Genomic DNA, 15,545 nt, shown 5'->3' with positions numbered 1-15,545 from the left:
GCCGGCTTTAACAGGTCAAAATTGCAAAACAAGCATACATTTGACAATTGTGCTGGCTTAACACCCGCCGAAAATAAAGCCCCTTGTCTACAATGTAGCTTCTAAACTCAGTTGAGAGGGTACAGTACCTGTAGCATTGGACAGGGCCAGAGACTCCATAGATCCTCGGGGGGTCTGTTCCAGAGGGGTGAGGGGCTCTGTGAAGCTCATACCATTGCTCATTGCTTTCCTGGTCCTGGTCAGGGGGGGCCTGCTGTCCCTCTGGAAGCCATGCATGCTGATGTTCCTCTTGTTCGAGAAGCCCTGGCCTTGGCTGGACACCTCGTTGAAGCTCATCTGGGTCCTCAGCTTGGGTGGGCGGAACTCGTCTTGGCTGTGGTGGATCCAGTTGTCCTGGAAGGATTGACCCCTCAGTGCCGCCATGGGCGTTCGCTTCGTGTTGCCCTGCACTTTAGCTCTGGACTCAGGCCTTTTTCCTGGGTTGACAGGGCTCTGGGCTGGGGGCAGGGGGTTGTGGGAGCTGGGGCTGTAGCCTTTCCTGGGGTTACACAGGCCCAGGAGCAGGGAATTGGGGGTTGGAGAGGCATCCTGCTGGGAGCCCTCGTTGGCTGTCTCATAGGCTGGGGGGTAAGGTTCATCCCGGCTCATCCACACTTGGTTGAGACTAGGGGTGCGGCTGGGGGCGTGACTGGGTGTGCGGCTGGGTGTTCGACTGGGTGTCTGGCTAGAGCCAAGGCTCAGATGGTCCATCTGGATAGACAGGGGGTCCACCTCAACAGATAGACGATCAGTCATGGGCGCTGGCTGGCGACGCTCCTGCTCTGCATTTCGGCGCTCCGGTTTTAGAATCTTGATGCTGTGGTGAGACTCACGGGAGCGGGCACTCTGGAAGGCCGAGTCAGATGAGTCTGACTCGTCTGGGTCCTGATTGATGGAATTTATAGAATTTATAACATATAATTGAAATACATATATAATGCACATACTATACAATGGTCAACTGAACATTCAGTCAAGTGGTGGTTGTTCACCTGTCCGGCGCTGCAGGAGCGTGAGCAGTAGATCTGTCCCTGTTTGGGCAGGAAGGGGCGCCCCAGGAGGGAACGCTTACAGCGGGCACAGCAGAAACACTCCTCTGTGGCGTGCCAATGCTGCCCGTCATATGTCATCTGGCCCTGGTCAATGCCTGGGGAAAGGATTAGATCCTGTCATTATGTAACAGTGTTGCTTCCATCCCTCTCCTTGCCCCTACCTGGGCTTGAACCAGGGACCCTCTGCACACGTCAACAACTGCGACCCACAAATCATCGTTACCTTTCGCTCCACAAAAGCCGCAGCCCTTGCAGAGCAAGGGATACAACTACTTCAAGGTCTCAGAGCGAGTGACTTCACCGATTGAAATGTTGCTAGTGTGCACCCCGCTAGCTAGCTAGCCATTTCACACCGGTTACAATTAGAATTTGAAATAATACTACTACTTACTACTAATAAGGTGTCAGTGTTGGGATATCACATACTGAGTCTAATAAACCCATTATCTACAGTGAGACTGTATCACTCCTCAGTAAGCCAACAGCTAATCTGTAAAATATGAGCCTGCAAAATATTTTAATGATATTTACTGGATGAAGAAATTAAGTACAGTACAAACTGATATTGTGATTTTACCCAAAACTGGGATTATGCGGTCTATATAATAATTTAAAAATACATTTATAGAAAGCCCTTCTCCTAAAACAAAATTTCACATGGTCCATCTGGACACAACATGGCATCCTCTGGATCTGAATGGCTCATAGCTTCCCCCTGTCTAACTGGATTCTGGGCAGCAGATAATAACCACCTTCATTTCCCTAGCCAGTCATGTCTTAGCACAGCTGAATGATGCACATGGCTCTGAGTGTTCTGTTCTGCTATCGAGTGACAGCTGCTTTCCAAATGACTTCTACTGTAAATTGGTATGTAATGTTTTCTATTATATGCTTTAGTCATGAATGCTTGAAGCTATGGATTTCTATCTCAGATTTTATGACTATTCTCTCTTAACGACTACAGGGTCCTTGAATGACGCCATTGTGTTTTGTCACACAAAAAAACATGTCAATAATGAAATGAGTTGTGACATGGAGAGATGGCGGTAATGACACAGAGAAAGACAAAGTGAGTTTTATAGTGTGTGGGAACAACACAGTCAAAGAGAGAGGCTGGAAGACAGGGGGTAAGATACATGTAAAGAGACACAGAGACAAAGAAAGGGTGAAAAACAGAGCAAGGGAAGAAATGCTATAAAGAAAAACGGGGATTGATATAAAGTTACCAAGAGAGAATAAGTGGGATGGCAGGAGATGAACAGCAATGGAGAGAGTGGCAGAGACAGAGGGAAAGACAGAAAAACAGGAAAAGGATGCAGGTGCGTTTTGAAGAAAATAATATTTGCATGATTTATCTATTTCCATGTCTAAACGTACAATCTGATAATAATCAATAGAAAGAAAGAGAAGAGTGCAGTAAGCATGTATAAATTGTGTTTAGGAAACATCTAGAACCATGTACCTATGTGTTCACCGCAGGCGTCACAGTACTCTGCATACAGGGACTCGAAGCAGTGGCAGCAGTGTGGACGTCCATCCTTCATGATGTAGCGCTGGCCGCCCAGCGGAGCCTCACACTCATAGCAGCAGAAGTGCTTCATGTGCCAGTGCCTGCCCTCTGCCTCTGTGCACTCATCAGCAAAAATAATCTAAAAAAGAGAGTGAGAGAGAGTGACAGGCAGACAGAGAGAGAGCAAAGATAATCATCAGCAAAATCATCTAAAGCTATTAGAGAGACACCAAGCTCATCAGTAAAGACAATGAAATATAATATGCAGGAGAGACAGAGAACAGCCTGTCAAACCATAGAACCCCAGAGGGGGAGAGAGATAGACACCAAGCGGTGACAGATTCTGGGCTTGCACGCATCTTAGCATTAGTAGAAATAAGACTCAGTCAAACTGAGCAAAACTTCTGCAGAGCTGGATAACTGATGTGGAAGGATGGATGAGATCCCTCAACACTCTTTACCCTGTAAAACCCAATCTCACCCTTCTGCGCTCCAGCTCCAGCTCCTTCCAACTTCCCACCACCTTAAACCCCATCTCAACCTTCTGAGCTTCAGCTAACCCAGCCAACCCTCCCACCACCCCAGCCCTCTAAGCCCAGCCGGGCTCACCTCATCGCAGGCACAGCAGCGGGGTTTGAGCATCTCTGAATGGTGCCGGCCGCAGTAGATCTTCCCTTCCTGGTGAAAGTAGATGAGGTCCACCAGGAGCTCCTCACACATGCTGCACACAAAGCAGTGAGGGTGCCACACCAGGCCGTGGCCTGCCCGTGACGCAAACACCACAATGTCCCCTCCATTTATCTGGCCCCCACACTGAGAGAGAGGGAGCGAGAAAGGGAGGGGAGGCAGGGGAGACAGGGAGAGGGAGTGAGAGATAAATAGATGAAAAGAGAGAGAAAGAGAGAGTCAAAGAAAGGAATTGACCAAGGGGGAGGGGGAGCAAGACGCCAGTTACATGATATAAATAATCCAATCTTTTTAAATGTGCATGACCTAATCACAAAAGGGCTTCTATGGCTAATCCTTTTGATTAGACATCAAACAGAATACCAAGGCAAGCTGATTATTTTCAAATATTTGATTTGCTGTGGCAAAGATTTTATCCCATTTGCACTGTCCCCTAGTGCAGTGGTTCCCAAACGTTTTATAGCCCTGTACCCCTTCAAACATTCATCCTCCAGCTGCGTACCCCCTCTAGCACCAGGGTCAGTACACTTTCAAATGTTGTTTTTTGCCATCTTAAGTCTGCCAAATAAATTCATTAAAAATTCTACAATGTGATTTTCTGGATTTTTTTTTCTCATTTTGTCTGTCATAGTTGAAGTGTACCTATGATGAAAATTACAGGCCTCTCATCTTTTTAAGTGGGAGAAATTGCACAATTACTTTTTTGCCCCACTGTACATGCAAACCTTATTTGTTCATCAAAAATTGTGAATAACTAACCACAGGTTTCTGAGAACGGTATGTTAGAAAGGATGCATATACAGTTGAAGTCGGAAGTTTACATACATCTTAGCCAGATACATTTGAATTCTTCACAATTCCTGACATTTAATCCTAGTAAATATTCCCTGTCTTAGGTCAATTAGGATCACCACTTTATTTTAAGAATGTGAAATGTCAGAATAACAGTAGAGAATGATTTATTTCACCTTTTATTTATTTCATCACATTCACAGTGGGTCAGAAGTTTACATACACTCAATTAGTATTTGGTAGCATTGCCTTAAAATTGTGTAACTTGGGTCAAACGTTTCAGGATGAACCAAATTTGCGGAGGTCTATAATTTTTTTCTGAGGTCTTGGCTGATTTTTGGGGATTTTCCCATGATGTCAAGCAAAGAGGCAATGAGTTTGAAGGCAGGCCTTGAAATACATCCACAGGTACACCTCCAATTTACAAAAATTATGTCAATTAGCCTATCAGAAGATTCTAAAGCCATGACATAATTGTCTGGAATTTTCCAAGCTGTTTAAAGGCACAGTCAACAGTATGTAAACTTCTGACTCACTGGAATTGTGATTTGCAAGAGTTTCTTTGCAACTCTGCCTAGTAGGCCAGCATCCAGGAGTCGCCTCTTCACTATTGACATTGAGACTGGTGTTTTGCAGATACTATTTAATGAAGCTGCCAGTTGAGGACTTGTGAGTCGTCTGTTTTGCAAACTAGACACTCTAATGTACTTGTCCTCTTGCTCAGTTGTGCACCGGGGTCTCCCACTCCTCTTTCTATTCACTCCTCTTTCTACACTGTATTTCTGATCAATATGATGTTATTTTGATGCACAAAAAAATGTGCCTTTCTTTAAAAAACAAGGACATTTCTAAGTGATCCCAAACTTTTGAACGGTAGTGTAAGTGAACCCCAAATCAATGTATTTCTCATCATATTTGTGCCTCTTCGATGGTCAAATGTCTCTGTCTGTTGTTCTGTGCTTTCCCGGGTATGGGGGCAGCAGTTCTTCGGCTGCATCAGAGTCACAACCGTCAGTGTCTATGCTAGCTGGGCTAACAACAAATGTAGAATTACTGATGCTAGCATTGGGTGTATTCGTGGAAGCAGAACAACTTTTATGATTGATCCATTTTCCAGCAAGCGGAATGAGCAGCAGCTGTGAGAGAGTAACGGTTAATGTGATTGGATGTTAATTATCTGAGTAAGCTACCTGTACTTGACATTGTGATGCTATTTCGCTGAACAGTAGATTATTTAATTTTATTTTTGGCAGTGAAACGAGGCTACTCAAGCGTGAAGAAAACCTCTCCCAAATGTATAGCCCCGTTGGCAAATATAAATGGACTGTTTGAAAATGTAAAGAATTCTTATTGTTATATACATTTTTTAATTGTTATTTTATATGTGAATCACATTTTTATTTGGCGTACCCCCGACAGCATTGCGCGTACCCCCGTACCCCAGTGTGGGAATACCTGACCTAGTGGAACCCCCTATGTGTCTGCTCTTTGTGCTGTAGGATTTCTGTGATGATTGTTTTGTGTCAGCAGTGTGTACCTGTTCACAGATGGCCCCACTGACGGACAGTGGGAAAGGGCGGACATTGCCTCGGCCCAGGTTGTCCCTTTTCCTCTGGTTACTGAAGAGCTTGAGCTCCCTCTTCTCCTCGTCGTCCAGCGCGTTACAGTAACGGACCTGACAACCAGATCAACATACTCCATCATCATCATAATCAAACACATCATCCATACCTGCGTGAATGTGTCAATAGTCACTAGACACAGAGTATCAGGTAAACTAGTGTGTCACCTCGTTGTCGTGCGGGGGCAGCTGGTGAATCAGCTGTTTGATGCGGTGCTTCTCTCCTGGGCTGTTCACATACGGCACCCTGTCCTCAGGTAGAGAACTGTAGTACTGATGCACCTGACAGGGACACAAACCATAGATGAGTGATTTGATTTGAGTGGCTAGTGTGGTCCTCCCTTCCTGAAGTAAGACATGTGCATCCCTGTCATTATCTCTGTCGCCGACCCCAACCGGCCCCATGAGAACAAGGTTGGATGGAAGAGAAAAACAGAATTGGTTTCTAATGGTCAAATGTCTGTCAATTGAAAGCATACCTTGAGTTTTAAAGAGCCCTCCCAGATTAACCTGAAAGCTGCTGTTTCTAATGAATTGATGATGGGCTTCATATTCTGCTGTGTTGGTTATTGGTCTGTCTTCCATCAGCCTTATTCTTGAGAACAATGGCTGGAACCATGAGTGTCTGGGACAAAGGATCCTGTGGCACTGCTGCAGATGCAGCCATGGAGAGCAATGCTCTCTTTCAATAGCTGACTGATCAAATCAAATGCGCCGAATACAACAAGTGTAGACTTTACCGTGAAATGCTTACTTGCAAAGCCCTTAACCAACAGTGCAGTTCAAGAACAGTTAAGAAAACATAATTTTTTAAAATGAAAAGTAACACAATAACATAACAATAGCGATGCTTGTGGGTACCGGTACCGAGTCAGTGTGCGGGGGTAGGTACAGGTTAGAGATAGCTGGTTGACAGAATGCCAAGCGTGTGCAAAGCTGTCATCAAGCCAAAGGGTGGCTACAGTGAAGAATCTAAATTCTAAAATATATTTTGATTTGTTTATTAATAGTTTTGGGGTTTTTACATGATTCCATATGTGTTATTTCATAGTTTTGATGTCTTCACTATTATTCTACAATGTAGAAAATAAAGAAAAATAATTAAAAACCATTTGACTGAGTAGGTGTGTCCAAACCTTTGGCTGGGACTGTATCTATGGTATCTATGACTTTACTGTAGGCGACAATCAAAGTAATTTCAGGCATTCAGTTAAACTTGTTGAGCTAAAGTCACTTGATGAAATGGAGGGGAAACACTTCAGGTAATTATTCTCCAAGAACAGAATGATCTGATCGTATTATTATAATGATTTGCAACATAATCCTTGACACATACAGAGCAGATTTAAACTAAAATCATCTTGTGGCTCACACCTCCCACAAGAAAAACATGCACAGTTTGCCATAGAATTCTTCAGTACTTACTATAGAATTATGTAGTAAACTGTATTATACTTAAGCAATAAGGCACAAGGGAGTGTGGTATATGGACAACATACCACAGCTAAGGGCGGTTCTTAGGCACTTCGCATCGCCGTGATATATTGGCCATATACCACAAACCTCCGTGGTGCCTTATTGCTAGTATAAACTGATTACCAATGTATTTAGAGCAGTAAAAATAAATGTTTTGTCATACCCGTGGTATACCATGGCTGTTAGCCAATCGAACTTCCCAATTTATAATGTAGAATGCTATACTCCACACTGTAGTATCCCTCGATCATGTGTAGTACTTACTATATCATTTTGTAGTATATTGTAAAATACTATACTACACACTGTAGTGTCCATCGATCATGTAGTTCTTAATATAGAACTGTGTAGTATACCGTAGAATACTTCCCCATATCCCAATTTGTGCCTACCATGAGTGAGAAACCTACATGCCAAGTATAGACCATATGTTATGTTCCCTACAGGTAATAGAGGGGCCCTCGATATGGATTGACAAGATAGTGGAAAGTGAAGTTTTGTTTGAAACTGCTAGCGAATTGGGTGAAGATAATTGCACAGAGTGAGAATGAGTAGGGTACAGAGGCGAGGAAGAAGGTTAATAAGAGATGTAGTTGTTGTGGTGGAAGCTTGCAAACCCCCTAGACTCGTTTTTAATAGGAGTGAGGGTATTGGACCAATGCTACCTGGGAAATCCATTTAACGTCTCAAGGAAAATCTGGAATGTGTTGGAGGAAAGTGTTGAGAGTCACAAGAAGTGGTTTTATTTAGATTTTTTTTTGTTTCTGCTTAGCAGAGGAAGCGTGTCTTAAGTCTCATAAAGATATCAGAGTAGAGTGTTTCCTGTATGGATTTTCAAAGCAAGGCGCCTATCAAGGGGGTCATTTCTGGGGTGGCGCGTGAGAAAAGGCAGAGGATACTGTAACTGAAGACATACTGTAGATGGAGTGCTTGGTGCCCGTTGACTGATCTGAGGGGTGGATGGAGAAAAAAACTACTGTTCTTTGATGAAGAGTCTCTCCCTTCTCATATAAAGATGGGATTCATGAGATATCCTCTAAGAGCTTTTGTGCACAAGCCCCTTCAGTGTCATAAATGCAGAAGATTTGGTCATCTGTCAAGTGTGTGCAGATTGGAAGAGTATAGTATGCCAGATTAAGTGAAATGCTGCAATTCTGGTGGCGAACATGCCCCCTAAATTCCTGGAGTACCCTGTTAGGCTGAAGGAGATCGAGGTGGCAAGAGTAAGGGGTGTCCAGCTTGTTCCCTATCTGGAGGCGTTAAGAAGACTGGAAGGAACGAGTGGCAAGCAAGAAACAAAGGTTCTAGAGCCACCACCACAAATGAAGGTTTCTCATAAAATGTTACATGTTAAAAAGGTGGACATTTGACTATTTATTACATTGGTCATAAACTGAACAGCACAAGCGAAGAAGAGAAAATTGAAATCATTGTGAATGCAGCTGATATTTCACTGCCGAGGCCTTGCAAGAAATCCTGTTGGTGAATGTTCTTGCATCACAGGCCCTTGAGCCTGTGTAGGGATGTATTTTGAATGGACTGTGATTGAAGAAGTGGGATTGGTTTTGTTTGTTGACGTGTCTATTTTTGATATTTGGTATGATGTCATTTTCCCCCTTTCCCACAATGTTTTTTTAAATTATATTTTTAGATTCCATTAAAAATAATGCACCATTAACGTTGGATGCAAACCGCCGTTAAACCCTATCGAAGAAGTAGAGCAGAAGCTCTGAACTATTCGTTCAGACGTCAGTCCTACCTACTTACAGGTTATGGAAATTGTGCTCTTAGTAATTATCCAGTTTCCTCAATGTGAAAGAACCAACTTCTATGTCAAACATAATAAAACAAAAACAGTATAGTAAATACAACAGTATAATACAGTGTCATGACATTGGCCTGTGGGTAAGGTTTATGACCCCCCCCATAAATACCTTTCTCCCTTCCTTTTCTCTTGACTCTACAGAGGGACTCTTGAATAGCCTTTGTTAAACAGGGATTCTGGGAGCATCAGAAGGTGAGGGGAAATGAACCATATTTTGGTAATCCAACCAGTTGAACACATGCGTTGGTACTTAATGAATATGATGTCAGTTCGGTTGTCATCTGAGACATTCTCATCAATGATAGGATGACATAAATGGTACAGTGGAAAGTCTACACATTATAGTTATCAGATTCACATGGAATTGTTGTGCAATTTTAATATGAAATTAATTTGGGAGGGGATGAAATTTGATTTTAGCTTCCAAAATGTGAGAATTGGGTTTTCATGAGTGAATTAGGCCCGACTCAGTGGCCCGCTCATGTGAAGAGACATTGGTTATAAACAATGAAACACGCCCTCCTCTCCCTTCCTATATAAAGCCTTTTCGACAATATAACTTTCTGTTCCGGGTACATTAGGATGACGATCCGATGTCAGAAGGGTTCAGATAATAACTACAGAACAATGCCAACCTCAGCGTGAGCTTTGGTTGCGAATGGCATGAACTTTGAACTCTTATTCACTACAGAAGTGATACATTCTACATTCTAGCCGTTGAGTTAGCAACAGCAGCTTTAAATGTGGGCTAGGAGAGGACAGACCGAGTATCCCGTCTACCACACAACAACGACACTACAACATTTCCCGTTCACCACCAGAGTCACTCTTCAAAGGACAAAGGACTGTTGGGCAACACGGCCTTCCATCTACCACCAACCTAACGAAGCGCAGCTCAGAGTAAATATTTATTGCATTTACCTTTTTCAAATGGGCGGTAATTTAGACTGCATAAGATTCTGTATTTACGATAGAGTAGCTGCCTACGGCCCGATACGGCTTCTCCCTTTGCTCTTCAGTCTTCCCCCTCTTTCACTCAAACCCAGCCCTCTTTTCTTTGTGTAACCAGCTGGTCCGTCTGCTAGGGACGTTTCCTTTATGACATAATTTGTAATCAATGTATGATTAATTCTGTGTATATGTAATTCTGTGTGATTAGTTAGGTATTTAGTAAATAAATAATTAAACCCAATTTTGTATTGCTGATTCAACTTGTTAGCCAGGGTTCGTGAAGATAACCAAGAATTTACAACTTTCAGATGAGACTGAAATAAGGTGACGATTGATATTGACTGCTATTGATGTAAAATATTACTAGGTCTTTAAGAGTTTATTCGGAGGATAACTGCTCCATAAATATTATTTCGTGGTGCCCCGACTTTCTAGTTAATTACATTTACATGATTAGCTCAATCAGGTAATATTAATTACAGAGAAAGGATTGTATAGAGTAGCATGTCATATCACTTAAGTGCAGACACGACAGCAGTCATGTCTGCGAAACCACTACCGTAAATACAACAGTTTAATACACTAATGTCCCCCAAAACACTGCAGTAAATACTACAGTATACTACAGTCATGTCCATAAAAACACTGTAAATACTACAGTAGTAGTAAACTGGAATCCATACATCCTGAGGCTGCATTCATTGTAGCTGGGGATTTTAACAAGGCTAATCTGAAAACAAGACTCCCTAAATTGTATCAACATATCGATTGCGCAACCAGGGCTGGAAAAACCTTGGATCATTGTTATTCTAACTTCCGCAACGCATATAAGGCCCTGCACCCCACTCCTTTCGGAAAAGCTGACCACGACTCCAATTTGCTGATCCCTGCCTACAGACAGAAACTAAAACAAGAAGCTCCCACGCTGAGGTCTGTCCAACGCTGGTCCGACCAAGCTGATTCCACACTCCAAGACTGCTTCCATCACGTGGACTGGGATATGTTTCGTATTGCGTCAGATAACAACATTGACGAATACGCTGATTCGGTGTGCGAGTTCATTAGAACGTGCGTTGAAGATGTCGTTCCCATAGCAACGATTACAACATTCCCTAACCAGAAACCGTGGATTGATGGCAGCATTCGCGTGAAACTGAAAGCGCGAACCACTGCTTTTAATCAAGGCAAGGTGACTGGTAACATGACCGAATAGAAACAGTGCAGCTATTCCCTCCGCAAGGCTATCAAACAAGCTAAGCGTCAGTATAGAGACAAAGTAGAATCTCAATTCAACGGCTCAGACACAAGAGGTATGTGGCAGGGTCTACAGTCAATCACGGACTACAAGAAGAAAACCAGCCCAGTCATGGACCAGGATGTCTTGCTCACAGGCAGACTAAATAACTTTTTTGCCCGCTTTGAGGACAATACAGTGCCACTGACACGGCCTGCAACGAAAACATGCGGACTCTCCTTCACTGCAGCCGAGGTGAGTAAAACATTTAAACGTGTTAACCCTCGCAAGGCTGCAGGCCCAGACGGCATCCCCAGCCGCGCCCTCAGAGCATGCGCAGACCAGCTGGCCGGTGTGTTTACGGACATATTCAATCAATCCCTATACCAGTCTGCTGTTCCCACATGCTTCAAGAGGGCCACCATTGTTCCTGTTCCCAAGAAAGCTAAAGTGCTTTGAGAGACTAGTCAAGGACCATATCACCTCCACCCTACCTGACACCCTAGACCCACTCCAATTTGCTTACCGCCCAAATAGGTCCACAGACGATGCAATCTCAACCACACTGCACACTGCCCTAACCCATCTGGACAAGAGGAATACCTATGTGAGAATGCTGTTCATCGACTACAGCTCGGCATTCAACACCATAGTACCTTCCAAGCTCGTCATCAAGTTCGAGACCCTGGGTCTCGACCCCGCCCTGTGCAACTGGGTACTGGACTTCCTGACGGGCCGCCCCCAGGTGGTGAGGGTAGGCAACAACATCTCCACCCCGCTGATCCTCAACACTGGGGCCCCACAAGGGTGCGTTCTGAGCCCTCTCCTGTACTCCCTGTTCACCCACGACTGCGTGGCCACGCACGCCTCCAACTCAATCATCAAGTTTGCGGACGACACAACAGTGGTAGGCTTGATTACCAACAACGACGAGACGGCCTACAGGGAGGAGGTGAGGGCCCTCGGAGTGTGGTGTCAGGAAAATAACCTCACACTCAACGTCAACAAAACTAAGGAGATGATTGTGGACTTCAGGGAACACCCCCCTATCCACATCGATGGAACAGTAGTGGAGAGGGTAGTAAATTTTAAGTTCCTCGGCATACACATCACAGACAAACTGAATTGGTCCACTCACACAGACAGCATCGTGAAGAAGGCGCAGCAGCTCCTCTTCAACCTCAGGAGGCTGAAGAAATTTGGCTTGTCACCAAAAGCACTCACAAACTTCTACAGATGCACAATCGAGAGCATCCTGGCGGGCTGTATCACCGCCTGGTACGGCAACTGCTCCGCCCACAACCGTAAGGCTCTCCAGAGGGTAGTGAGGTCTGCACAATGCATCACCGGGGGCAAACTACCTGCCCTCCAGGACACCTACACCACCCGATGTTACAGGAAGGCCATAAAGATCATCAAGGACAACAACCACCCGAGCCACTGCCTGTTCATAGTATATAAATATAGCAATACTAGAGTATTTATACCATAGAATACTATAGTGTTTTTCATGTGGGCTAGCATTGCACCAAAACACTAAGAATCTCCAATCCTGTAGAAAACAGTCACTTAGGCAACAGTAGACGCCAAACTAAGTTGTCTTGATTTCATTCATCTCCTGTCGGTTCAGAGAAAGGCCACAGCTTCCATCAGCATCCTGTCAAGATGGCTGACTAGAGAAAATAACTATCATCAGCAATACCTGTCATCTATTAACAGAGCCCCGGGAGCGAGCGAGGGAGAGAATGAGCAAGGGCGGGAGGTACAGCACTTTACTGTGGAGACAGGAGTTTTAACTTCAGCCTGATCGACCTGAGAACAAACACGGAACTAATTTCTCCATCATAAGGACAGCTCCCGTCCATGGAAAGTACAGTGCCTTGCAAAAGTATTCGGCCCCCTTGAACTTTGCGACCTTTTGCCACATTTCAGGCTTCAAACATAAAGATAAAAAACTGTATTTTTTTGTGAAGAATCAACAACAAGTGGGACACAATCATGAAGTGGAACGACATTTATTGGATAATTCAAACTTTTTCAACAAATCAAAAACTGAAAAATTGGGCGTGCAAAATTATTCAGCCGCTTTACTTTCAGTGCAGCAAACTCTCTCCAGAAGTTAAGTGAGGATCTTTGAATGATCCAATGTTGACCTAAATGACTAATGATGATAAGTACAATCCACCTGTGTGTAATCAAGTCTCCGTATAAATGCACCTGCACTGTGATAGTCTCAGAGGTCCGTTAAAAGCGCAGAGAGCATCATGAAGAACAAGGAACACACCAGGCAGGTCCGAGATACTGTTGTGAAGAGGTTTAAAGCCAGATTTGGATACAAAAATATTTCCCAAGCTTTAAACATCCCAAAGACCACTGCAAATCTACCAAGACCTGGCCGTCCCTCTAAACTTTCAGCTCATACAAGGAGAAGACTGATCAGAGATGCAGCCAAGAGGCCCATGATCACTCTGGATGAACTGCAGAGATCTACAGCTGAGGTGGGAGACTCTGTCCATAGGACAACAATCAGTCGTATATTGCACAAATCTGGCCTTTATGGAAGAGTGGCAAGAAGAAAGCCATTTCTTAAAGATATCCATAAAAAGTGTTGTTTAAAGTTTGCCACAAGCCACCTGGGAGACACACCAAACATGTGGAAGAAGGTGCTCTGGTCAGATTAAACCAAAACTGAACTTTTTGGCAACAATGCAAAACGTTATGTTTGGCGTAAAAGCAACACAGCTCATCACCCTGAACACACCATCCCCACTGTCAAACATGGTGTTGGCAGCATCATGGTTTGGGCCTGCTTATCTTCAGCAGGGACAGGGGAGATGGTTAAAATTGATGGAAAGATGGATGGAGCCAAATACAGGACCATTCTGGAAGAAAACCTGATGGAGTCTGCAAAAGACCTGAGACTGGGACGGAGATTTGTCTTCCAACAAGACAATGATCCAAAACATAAAGCAAAATCTACAATGGAATGGTTCAAAAATAAACATATCCAGGTGTTAGAATGGCCAAGTCAAAGCCCAGACCTGAATCCAATCGAGAATCTGTGGAAAGAACTGAAAACTGCTGTGGAAAGAACTGCTGAAAATGCTCTCCATCCAACCTCACTAAGCTCGAGCTGTTTTGCAAGGAGGAATGGGAAAAAATGTCAGTCTCTCGATGTGCAAAACTGATAGAGTATTAACTTCCAAGTATTAACTTAAGGTGGCTGAATAATTTTGCACGCCCAATTTTTCAGTTTTTGATTTGTTACAAAAGTTTGAAATATCCAATAAATGTCGTTCCACTTCATGATTGTGCCCCACTTGATGTCGATTCTTCACAAAAAAATACAGGTTTATATCTTTATGTTTGAAGCCTGAAATGTGTCAAAAGGTCGCAAAGTTCAAGGGGGCCGAATACTTTCGCAAGGCACTGTACAAGGAATGTTTATGTCTGTGCTATTTTCTCTCTGTGCTTGAAGTTTATGCTTTAGTTTGTTCCAATTTTGTTCCTGATCGAATAAAAACATTGCAATCCAACAAACAGCATAAACAGCATATTTGATTTAACCATTACATAGCCAGGGATCCATGCTGAGACCATGGTATCTTTTGCATATGAGCCCTGCATGAACACATCAATAATCAACAATTACACTTTACATAGCTACAGTATATACTGTACAGATCAATTACACAATACATGGAAAGCAAACACAAAACATGAAAAACAAAACACATTCTTCAGCCCTCTAACATCCACCTGAATTGCCCTAGAGCAGGGGTCTCCAACCGTTCCTAGAATGAGAGCTACTTAATAACCTCTTGCTCCTACCTGAGATGCAGATGTCTCATGTAGACACCTGGAAATGCAAATGCGCTACGCTAAATGCTAAATGTACTCGTTAAAACTCAAACGTTCATTAAAACACACATGCAGGGTATTGAATTAAAGCTACACTCGTTGTGAATCTAGCCAACAAGTCAGATTTTTAAAATGCTTTTCGGCGAAAGCATGAGAAGCTATTATCTGATAGCATGCAACACCCCAATATACCTGAAGGGGACGTAAACAAAATAATTAGCGTAGCCGGCGCTACACAAAACACAGAAATAAAATATAAAACATTCATTAGCTTTGATGATATTCTTTGTTGGCACTCCTATATGTTCCATAAACATCACAATTGGGTCTTTTTCCCGATTAAATCCGTCCATGTATGCCCAAAATATCCATTTGTATAGCCTGTCTGGTTCAGGAAAAAAGCTCCCTTCCAACAACACGCAACGTAATTTTTAAAAATTATATAAGTTGCCTATATTCTTTGACAAAACACTTCAACCTACTTTTGTAACCCAACT

At 43.4% G+C, this 15,545-nt stretch overlaps 1 protein-coding gene across 1 annotated transcript in view; it reads right to left on the bottom strand.

Moving 5' to 3' along the window:
• The window catches only part of LOC110531964 (prickle-like protein 2), a 144,808-nt gene that overhangs the window by 13,767 nt on the left and 115,496 nt on the right, over positions 1-15,545 (bottom strand). The window contains exons 3-8 of the mRNA XM_036987863.1: positions 5,870-5,983; positions 5,618-5,755; positions 3,211-3,414; positions 2,554-2,740; positions 1,032-1,186; positions 129-924 (exon numbers count right to left, since the gene is read on the bottom strand). Of these exons, the coding sequence (XP_036843758.1) occupies positions 129-924; positions 1,032-1,186; positions 2,554-2,740; positions 3,211-3,414; positions 5,618-5,755; positions 5,870-5,983 (1,594 nt within the window). The remainder of the gene's footprint in view (positions 1-128; positions 925-1,031; positions 1,187-2,553; positions 2,741-3,210; positions 3,415-5,617; positions 5,756-5,869; positions 5,984-15,545) is intronic.

Source organism: Oncorhynchus mykiss, chromosome 9 (assembly GCF_013265735.2).
Source record: "Oncorhynchus mykiss isolate Arlee chromosome 9, USDA_OmykA_1.1, whole genome shotgun sequence".
In the NCBI taxonomy this organism is placed as follows: domain Eukaryota; kingdom Metazoa; phylum Chordata; class Actinopteri; order Salmoniformes; family Salmonidae; genus Oncorhynchus; species Oncorhynchus mykiss.
The sequence above is the reverse complement of the archived record's forward strand: the minus strand, read 5'-3'. Positions and strand labels throughout refer to the sequence as shown.